At 40.5% G+C, this 10,402-nt stretch overlaps 1 protein-coding gene across 1 annotated transcript; it reads right to left on the reverse strand.

Annotated features, from left to right (window-relative positions):
• Positions 1–7,037: 7,037 nt before the first annotated feature.
• LOC140175689 (uncharacterized) lies at positions 7,038–9,946 on the reverse strand. The gene is made up of 3 exons (XM_072204223.1): positions 9,889–9,946; positions 8,512–9,230; positions 7,038–7,574 (listed from the first exon to the last, which is right to left on the reverse strand). The coding sequence occupies exons 1-3, from the start codon at positions 9,944–9,946 to the stop codon at positions 7,038–7,040; spliced, it is 1,314 nt and encodes a 437-aa protein (XP_072060324.1).
• Between the last annotated feature and the right edge of the window lie 456 nt (positions 9,947–10,402).

Consider the following 10,402-nt stretch of genomic DNA (forward strand, 5'->3'; position numbering starts at 1 on the left):
AAGTTATTTCGATCTAACAAACTCACAGTTTTGTTGGGGAAGCAATTGAAATAGACCATACCGTGTCCTAGACTTGTTTCAACAGTTCCTATAAGGAAATCATGGAAGTTGTTATGTCTAACGTCTCTTAGACACATAAGAATGGAAGCATTTGAACTTTCTCTAATGAGTGGTTTAACTACAACCTAGACACATCCTATATGAAGATATTTATATTTACGGATATGTTCTTTGATAGATTGTTTGTTTAAAAAGTGGAATTTCTCACCGGACTCTGGTCTAAGAGGAATATTGTTTTCGGCAGTTTTGATAATATAATTAGATTTACCGGCACGTTTGGTTTCTTTAGGAACGTAGAGTTCATCCTAGGGAATGTTTGGTATTTTTCAGTTGTCTATAGCCTGATTGATATCTTCAAAGCATACTTCTTCTTCGAAGATGTTATGTTTTGGAGAGAGTTCCTCAGGACGAGTTACTTTCTCAGAAAGAACGCTGAATTTTGGGTGGGATGAAGAAGGACTGTGTGTAAAATGACGAGAGAGGTTGCGAAAAAAAGACATTTTTAAAACTTACTGATATCATTGCCCTCCTTTAGTTCCGTAGGAATATGCCGATTAACAATACACCACCCCTCAGCCAATGAATACTGATTTTTTTTAATACCTAATTTTTCAGATCATAGCCACTAGGTACTTTTAGTGTTTTGTTCTTATCATTTATAGGGAAGCAACCAAAATAGCCTTACTGTCCTAACAACGGGTCTTACTGCTACTATCTTATAAATGATAAGAAGAAACAATCTGTACTTCCGGATCTGGGAATTAGCTTTAAATTTTTACAGAGAAAACATAAATATTTATAAACATATACCAGTATTCATGTGGATCAGAGTTAGTCTATTGTTAATAAGAACATTCCTACTTATATATAGGGGCAGAGGTTAGTTTAGACAAGGGGAGTTATGGCCCCTCCCAAACTTTTATTAAATTAGTAATACTTCTTCAAAAAATAAAAAATAGTTCAATTGGTTTAAATACTTTACTATGACTTAAAATACTAAAGTTCAACCTTCATCTCTTGTTTTTATTGCACAATAATTTTTAGTTTTAAACATTCAAAACATATTGGATTTGAACTAAAATGAGTGTATTCGCATTTCACAACTCTCTATTCAATAAGCAACACTCATTCTACTTTTGAGTTCAAATATAAAAAATTAGGTATTTTTTATTTATGTAATTTAATATTATTTTATATTTTACTGTTAATTTAATTTAATTTTTTATATGATAAAAAATATTAAAATATTCAATAAGTATTGATATTATTTTATTTATATAAATTGATAAAAAATTCAATAAATATTATAAATTTTAATATTTGTCCTTCTATCTAACTTCTTTTTTTACATATTTTACATGATATATATTCAAATTTTTATATAAAATAATCATAAAAAATCAGAATTGATGCATTTTTTAAGAGGAAGGCTAATATTCAAGAAGGAAACATATAACTTTTACAATATTAACACATGTAGATAGTTCTTCTACTTTAATGAATCATGAAAAAAGTGAGATACAACCTTCAAAAGTTTAAAGAGTTGCATCTGATAAATTTGACCTTAACTTTTTGGAACATGACCTTAGAAAACGGCTTTAAATTTGACAATATCACCCAAATTAGAGAGATGAGGTTAGACAAACTTATCTTAAATGGGGTCTATATTTATTTTCAAAAAATGTCTTAAAGATTGAATTTTGATGTGATTTTTTGCAAGCATGATTAAAAAATGAGATATTATTATTCTTAAAATTTGATGACTTTTTTGCTAAGTATATATTTTTTTGTGATTTTTTAAAAGTATCATTAATTGTTAACAAAAAAAACACCAAATTTTAAGGTTAATAATATCTCATTTTTCTAATCATACTTACAAAAAATGCATCAAAATTCAATCTCTTATATATATATATATATATATATATATATATTCACTCGATAATAATAATAATAATAATAATAATAATAATAATAATAATAATAATAATAATAATAATAATAATAATAATAAATAAATAAAATTATTAAAAATTATTCTACAAGAAATTCAAGATTGAAACCATTTGATATTTTTGTATTTAATATAATCAAAAGATGTCCTATTTTAAAAGATATGTTTGTATTAAAAGAAAATATTTTAATTTGAATTTCAAAACATTGTCATCATTATTCACCTTGTTTCTAATGAAAAGAGTGTATTAATATGCCGGTGTCATGATCCACATGCACAAAGCTAAGTTAATAATAATAAAGGTCGACATATAGTAAAAGTAAGAGTAATTACCCAAATTAGTTCCAAGGATCTTAAAAGTAGACATTTTAGTCTCCAAGAAAAATTAATACACAGATCAATCCCAAAGTTTTACTCCGATAGACAGATCAGTCCCTAGTTTATTTTCTGGCAGAGTAATTACCCAAATCAGTCCACAAGAATTTAAAAAATGGACATTTTAGCCCCCAAAAAATTAATATACAGATCAATCCCTAACGTTTTTATCTGTCAGACATAACAGTCCTCTATCCAAAAAAATAAAATTATTATTATTATTATTATTATTATTATTATTATTATTATTATTATTATTATTATTATTATTATTATTATTATTATTAATTGCAGAATAATATTGTATCATATTTTTTGTATTTTTTGAACAAAAATAATGATAAATTTATTCATTAGATTCTTATGTATGTATTTCTAATATATATATAAGTCACTCAATAATAATAATAATAATAATAATAATAATAATAATAATAATAATATTTAATAAAATTATTAGAGATTATTCTACAAAAATTTTAAAGTTAAAATTATTTGATATTTTTGTATTTAATATAATCAAAAGATGTCCTATTTTAAAAAACATGTTTGTATTAAAAGAAAATGTTTTAATTTAGATTTCAAAACATCATTATTAACTTAGCTTTGTGCATCTAGACAACGACACTAGCATATTAATACACTGTTTTCGTTAAAAACAAGTAAGGTAAATAATGATGCTTTGAAATCCAAATTAAAACATTTTCTTTTAATACAAATATATTTTTTAAAGTAGCACATCTTTTGATTATATTAAATACAAAAATATCAAATAGTTTCAACTTTAAATTTTTTTTGTAGAATAATCTCTAATAATTTTATTTATTATTATTATTATTATTATTATTATTATTATTATTATTATTATTATTATTATTATTATTATTATTATTATTATCATCATCGAGTGACTACGTATGTGTGTATATATATTTTTTATATTAAAAATACATATATAAGAATCTAATGAATAAATTTATTATTATTTTTGTCCAAAAATTACAAAAAAAATGATGGTACAATAGTATTGTACAATTAACAATAATAATAATTTTATTTTATTCTTTTTGGATGAAGGATTGTTATGTCTGACGGAGAAAAACATTGGAAATTGATTTGTATATTAATTTTTTTGGGACTAAAATGTCTATTTTTTAAATCTTTAGGGACTAATTTGGGTAAAATGAACTGGCTGATTTGTCTGCCAGAGTAAAACCTTAAGGATTGATCTGTGTATTAATTTTTCTTGAGCACTAAAATGTCCGCTTTAAAAATCATTGTGAAATGTGTTCAGTTGGGCGGTTACCGTACAGTTCGGGTGGAGATTTGAGGAGGCGGGAACGCTTTGCTCGTAATTGTGCTGGGATCGGATCTGCCGAGTAGCCGAGCTCTCGTTGTGGATGGTGGGGGTGTCACCTGCAAAGACATTCCGACGCTCTAGTCAATTAGTGTGCAGGCGAGAAATAGGTTAGGTGGAATGTGTGACATACCTTGGGGGAGGGGTAGGACCCTCTCCTTATATACTATGTCAGATGTGGGTCCCACGAGGGTAGAACTCACCTTCCTCGAAGTTTCCCTGTACAACTGTGGCGGCCAGCTGTCCCGGACGCGTGTTCGGGCCGGTTATAAGTGCGTCATCCGACTGTTCAGGTCGGGTGGTTTGTGGGTTGGGTCGGCCGAAGTTCCCTTTGGGCCAGGCCGTAACAGTGCCCCTAACACGTCAGTACTAGTCACGTGGGCTGTTGGTGGCGTGTTGTCTCCGATCTCATGCGTTGTCGCCAAGTCAGCCGTCCGTGGGGGGACGCGCCTCTTGCGCGCGTGCCTGTTTGCTGCTGGGGCGATCATTCATCGCCTCATTCTTCGTGTCGAGCAATAAATGCTCATAATGGGTTTAAAACCCTTCATGCAAAGACTAATATGCCCCTCGGCTTTCGCGCTCCTTTTGGTGGCAGTTTTAAAACACTTTTGTGATGCCTTTGGTGTTCATCTGGCATTTACCCTTTCGTTTCTAATTCAGCTATCCCCATCTTCTTCTCCTTCAGCGACTCCAGGGCGTTGTTCTTGTCTTCCTTTTAGATTTTGCAGTTCATACAGGTAATTGTGCATCCTTTTTACCTTCTTTCGTTGTTCTTTTGCTTCTGCCGTTGCTTCCTTTGCATGTTGTTTGTTTTAACTTTGCACGATGGTTGATCCTTGATCTTAAGTAGGCACGTTAGGGGGAGGTTGCCGTTTTAGGATGGGTTTTGTTTGGGTTTCACCCTTTGGCCGTGTTTAGTTTTAGTTGCAGAATAGGTTGTGTGTAGTTTCTGCGTTCACTCTGAGCACCCGACCTCTTAGACTAACTGGGTGGTGCCTCCATGTAGGTATGGCTCGCATTGCCTCCCGGGCTTCCCCTTCTCCCGCGGCGTACGACCCCTACGCATGGGTTGTTTCCGATCTAAGGGACTCCCCCAATCAAATGGGCGAGGAGGAGCTCACCGAGTTCCGTCAAAATGAGTATTTATGCGGTGGAACCGACGAGGAGTCCAACTACGACGTCTTCGTCCCGGATCCCCACGAGCATTTGTATGAGATCAACTTCAGCGCTCCCCGAATTGCTGATTGGATTTGGTTCTATAAATCCATGTTTACTCAAGTAGGGGTTCGTATTCCTTTCTCCACCTTCTAGATGGCGCTTCTGGGCCGGGTTTCTGTGGCACCGTCGCAGCTGCATCCGAACAGTTGGGCTTCAATTCGCTGTTTATGAATATCTCGAGCTGCCGGTGTCCGTGGATGTTTTCCTTTTCTTTTTCAGCCTTACAAACCCTTCGAAGGAAGGGAAACATAAGAAGGGGTTCATATCCTTCCGGTCTGCCCAAGGTCGGAAGATTTTTGGCTTGTTTGAGGACTCTTACCACAGGTTCAAAGATAAGTATTTCAAGGTCCGCCCCGTTAAGGGTCGTCATCCTTTTTGGCTGTCGTTAGAGGGGGCACGCCTCATCCCGACATATTGGAGCTTCGGAGCGGGGTCCAATGCCTTTATTAAAGTATCCTACAAGGGTATGTCCACAGGCGATAGGAAGATTGCCGATATGTTACTGGCAGTCTTCGGGAGGAATCACGTGAATCCTCACCTCCTCATGGGTGATCGGGAAGTCAGTCGGAACTATATTTGTGAGAAGTTTTAACTTGCTTTGTTTTTAGTTTCTTGCTTTTTTCAATATTTCATTGCGATTAAACAATTTTCCTTTCCTATTTCAGTGGGGATGTCTACCGAGGTGACGGGTCTCCCTGACTTGTTCCAGACCTTTTTGTGCGCAAGTGATGATGAGGCGGCCAATAAGAAGTCGGCTGCTCCCCCCGAGGACAAGAGCAAGGCCACTTTCGATCAGGGGGTTGTGGCTGCTGAGGTCGGTAACTCGGTTCAGGATGCCCTGGCTCGCAACGACAAAGAGGTGCACGTTTCTCCCTTCCGCGAAGTGGCCGATACTGGGGGTTTGACGTCCAACCCAGTGACCGACGATGATGTGGAAGAGGTGCCTAGCCTCAAAAGGAGGAAGACGTCCCGTAGTCCCGAGGGGATTCTTACTGTGATGGAGAAAAATTTTGACGCCGGAAATTTCATTGATGCGTAGCTGATTCCCGGCACTGAAGAGCATTTCCACTAGTCATCTCTTGCCGGGCAAGCGAGGTGGATGTATCGTACCTTCCTGCGCGGTGCAGTGATTGCTCGGAAGGCTGAGTTTGAGCTGTCTGGGATGGAATCTCTCCGCAAGAGGTTGGAATCTGCCGGGAAGGCCAACAATGCTTGTAAGCGTGAAGTTGAAACTCTTCGGAAGCAACTTACCCAAGCTAATGAAAAGCTCCAGGCCGCCGAAAATAAGGCCTCTGCTGCTGAGAAAAAACTGGAACAGTCTGATGCCACCGTTTCATGACTTGTCGAGCGGGAAATGGCCTTGGAGGGTCAAGTCGGCGTGGCTCAAGGGCGGGTCACCGCACTAGAGAAAGAACACGATGAGGCTGTTTTGGCGAAGGAGGTTGTCGAGACTGAGCTCGCGGGGTGGAAAACAAAGTATAAGGAGGTCGTTAAGCAGGGGAAATGTGCAATACTGGCGACTGAGGAAGCCCTTAAGGCTCAGGTCAAGATCGTCGCCCCTGACTTTGACACGTCGGCAATTGGTGTCTTCAAGATGATTAAAGACGGCAAGATTGTTGACATGCCTAGGAAATGATTTCTTATATTGTGTAACTTCATGAAACTTTTCGTAAGCTGTTTTGTTTAACTTTTGTGAACAATTTTTGGGTCGTTTACCCGTCTTATTGTAGCTAACACTTTCCTGTTCGTTTGGTTGTGTCGCCGTTTATATTCACCATTGTTATTCGTACTAGTTTTACCGTATTGATGGTATACTGGCTGAGCCAGGTCGTGGCTCTTTAGTGTAGCCGTTTGTTGCTGTGGTAGTTGACGGGCTCCCAGGGTGATCAGTCCCGGGGCCGCGTTGTGTGGAGTTCATTTGCGCAATGGGTTGTTCAAGAAAAGTAAACAAACAAAACTTTTGACAAGTATATGTTAGTCGGTAATTGCACAAAAGGTCTATAAGCCATAGTGAAAAGTACAATTTCATGGATTGACTACTTAGCTCGTTTGGTCGGTAAACCGTCACGCGCACTAGGAGTAGAACCTTCTCAAGTTGCTCGCGTTCCACGTTCTTGGGATCTCTTTACCGTTGAGCCTTTCCAACCTAAAAGCGCCTTTGCCGATTACCTCTTTAACTCTGTAGGGACCTTCCCAGTTTGTCGTCAGTTTGCCCTCTCCCGGGGTTGGTAAGCCGATGTCATTGCGCCTTAAGACGAGGTCGTTTGGTTCAAACTCTCTTCTGAGTACTTTGGTGTTATAGCGCAGGGCCATTCTTTGCTTCAGCGCTGTTTCTATCAGGTGGGCCATCTCTCTGACTTCGTCTATTAGGTCCTTCTCTACAGCTTCCTCCACTCCCTTCAAAAGTAGTCGTGGGCTCGGCTCCCCGATCTCCACGGGTATTACCGCGTCTAGCCCATATGTTAGTCGAAAGGGAGTTTCTCCGGTAGATGACTGTTCGGTTGTACGGTAGGACCAGAGGATTGAGGCGAGCTCGTCGGCCCAAGCACCTTTTTTATCATCCAGGCGCTTCTTAAGTCCTAACAGGATGATCTTGTTTGCGGACTCAACCTGTCCGTTTGTTTGGGGTGCTCAACTAAGGAGAACTTTTGTCTTATACCCAAGCCGGTGAGGAACTCCGAGAACTTCTTGTCGGTAAATTATGTCCCGTTGTCCGAGATAACGATCTCCGGGATGCCGAACTGTGTTATCACTTGCCTCCACATGAACATCCTGCAATTGGATGAGGATATGCTGGCCAGCGGCTCGGCCTCTATCCATTTGGTGTAGTAGTCAATGGCGACTATGAGGTACTTGACTTGTCCAGGACCAACCGGGAAGGGCCCCAAGAGGTCGACTCCCCATTGAGAGAATGGCTGGGAAGACGTTAACAAGCTTAGCTCGGAGGCCGGTGCCTTGTGGAAATTGGCGTTCTCTTGACACTTGACGCACTTTCTAACGAATTCTTTAGAGTTTGCCATCATTGATGGCCAATAGTATCCAGCTCGGATTAATTTTCTTGCTAGGGCGTTCCCCCTATGTGATGGCCGCAACACCCTTCATGGACTTCCCTGAGGACGTAGTCCGTTTGGTCGGGGTGTAGGCATTCCAATAGGGGCTGGTTGAGTCCTTTTCTGAATAGCTGACCCTGGATGATCGCGTACTTGGCTGCTTCCCTTCTTAATTTCTTAACATCTTTTTCGTCGTCGGGGAGTTTTCCGTTTTCTAAGAAGCTGGTGATGGGGTCCAACCATGAGGGGCTTAGCCTTGATAGGTGCAGAGCGACCGCCGGCTCCCTCACCATACCTTGGATGAGAGATCGGTTACCTTATCCCGGTTTCGTGCTAGCCAGTTTTGATAGGATATCAGCTCGTGTGTTCCTTTCTCTTGGAACGTGGTGGATCGTGACCTCCTCAAACTTTTGGCTCAAATCCTTGACTTTCTCCAAGTACTTTTGTAATAGTGAGTCTCTGGCTTGGTAGCTCCCGTTTACTTGGGAGGTGACTACTTGTGAATCGCTGCATATTTCCAACCTTGTCGCTCCAACTTCCATTGCTAGGGCTAAGCCCCCTATGAGGGCTTCGTATTCTGCTTGGTTGTTCGAGATGGGAAATTCGAACTTGATCGATTGTTCGTATACGACCCCGGCTGGGCTTTCCAGGATGATCCCAGCGCCCCTGGACATCTGATTGGAGGCTCCGTCCACGTGGAGCTTCCACCGTGTGTCCGTCTCTTCGGTTGGATCCCACGTCACTTCTACTAAGAAGTCAGCCATTGCTTGTGCCTTGATTGCTTGCCGGGGTTCATACCGTATGTCATATTGGGAAAGATCAATGGACCAAGTCATCATCCTTCCCACCAAATCGGGTTTTTGGAGCACTTGTCGGATTCCTTGGTCCGTCCTTACGACAATCTGGTGACCTTGGAAGTATTGTTTTAACCTCCGCGAAGAGGTCAAGAGTGCCAGAGCTAGCTTTTCCAGTTTGCTGTACCTTAGTTCTGCTCCTTGTAGGGCTCTGCTCACGAAATAAACTGGCTGTTGAGCCCTTCCTTCTTCTCGTACCAAAATCGCAGCCAGGGCTTCTCCTGTTATGGCGAGGTATAGGTATAACAGCTCCTCGGCCTTTGGCTTTCCGAGCACAGGGGGTGTCGCCAGGATTTCCTTGAAGTGTCTAAAAGCTTCCTCGCATGCGGTTAAAGAATGGTAGGGCTTTTGTTGCCGAAGCTCTGAGAAAACGGGATAACGAGGTGAGTCGTCCTACCAATCTCTAGACGTCCTTGATACAACCCGGGCTCTTCATCTGGAGTATCGCTTGGCATTTCTCAGGGTTAGCTTCTACCCCCCTTTAGGTTATCATGAACCCTAGGAACTTTCCAGCTTCCATGGCGAAGGCACATTTGAGGGGATTGAGCCTCATACTGTGTTGTCGGAGAGACGCGAATACATTTGCCAGGTCATTCAGGAGGTCGTCGGGTCGCGTAGTTTTCGCGAGGATGTCGTCTACATAGACTTCCACTGTCTTGCCTACGAGGTCGCGAAATATTTTGTTCATCAGCCTTTGGTATGTTGCCCCTGCATTTTTTAGGCCGAATGGCATCACCTTGTAACAGAAGGTTCCCCCAGGCGTTATAAATGCTGTCTTGTCCTCGTCGGGTCGGTGCATCAGTATCTGATTGTAGCCGGAGTAGGCATCCATGAAGCTCAGATACCGGTAGCCTACCGCCGCGTCGACGAGTGCGTATATGTTAGGGAGGGGAAAACAATCTTTAGGGCATGCCTTGTGGAGGTCGGAGTAGTCTACGCATATTCTCCATTTGCTGCTATGCTTTTTTACCAGAACTACATTCAAGGGCCAGGTCGAGTAGTCTAGTTCCCGTATGAAACCTGCTTCTAGGAGGCTGGCCATCTGCCTGGCCACCTCCTCCGCCCTCTCCCGTGACATCTTTCTTCTCCGCTGGTGGTGCGCGAAATTGTGAACAATACTTTTCACAGCTCTCATAATCCCCGGTCATGAACTCCAAAAACTTGGTAGCTCAATTCCATGGCATTACACAACTTCGCACAACTAACCAGCAAGTGCACTGGGTCGTCCAAGTAATAAACCTTACGCGAGTAAGGGTCGATCCCACGGAGATTGTTAGTATGAAGCAAGCTATGGTCATCTTGTAAATCTTATTCAGGCAAACTCAAATGGATATGGTGATGAACGAAAATAAACAATAAGATAAAGATAGAGATACTTATGTAATTCATTGGTAAGAGCTTCAGATAAGCGCATGAAGATGCCTTCCCTTCCGTCTCTCTGCTTTCCTACTGTCTTCATCCAATCCTTCTTATTCCTTTCCATGGCAAGCTTATGTAGGGTTTCACCGTTGTCAATGGCTACCTCCCATCCTCT

This window comes from Arachis hypogaea, chromosome 10 (genome assembly GCF_003086295.3).
Source record: "Arachis hypogaea cultivar Tifrunner chromosome 10, arahy.Tifrunner.gnm2.J5K5, whole genome shotgun sequence".
Taxonomy (NCBI): Eukaryota; Viridiplantae; Streptophyta; class Magnoliopsida; order Fabales; family Fabaceae; genus Arachis; species Arachis hypogaea.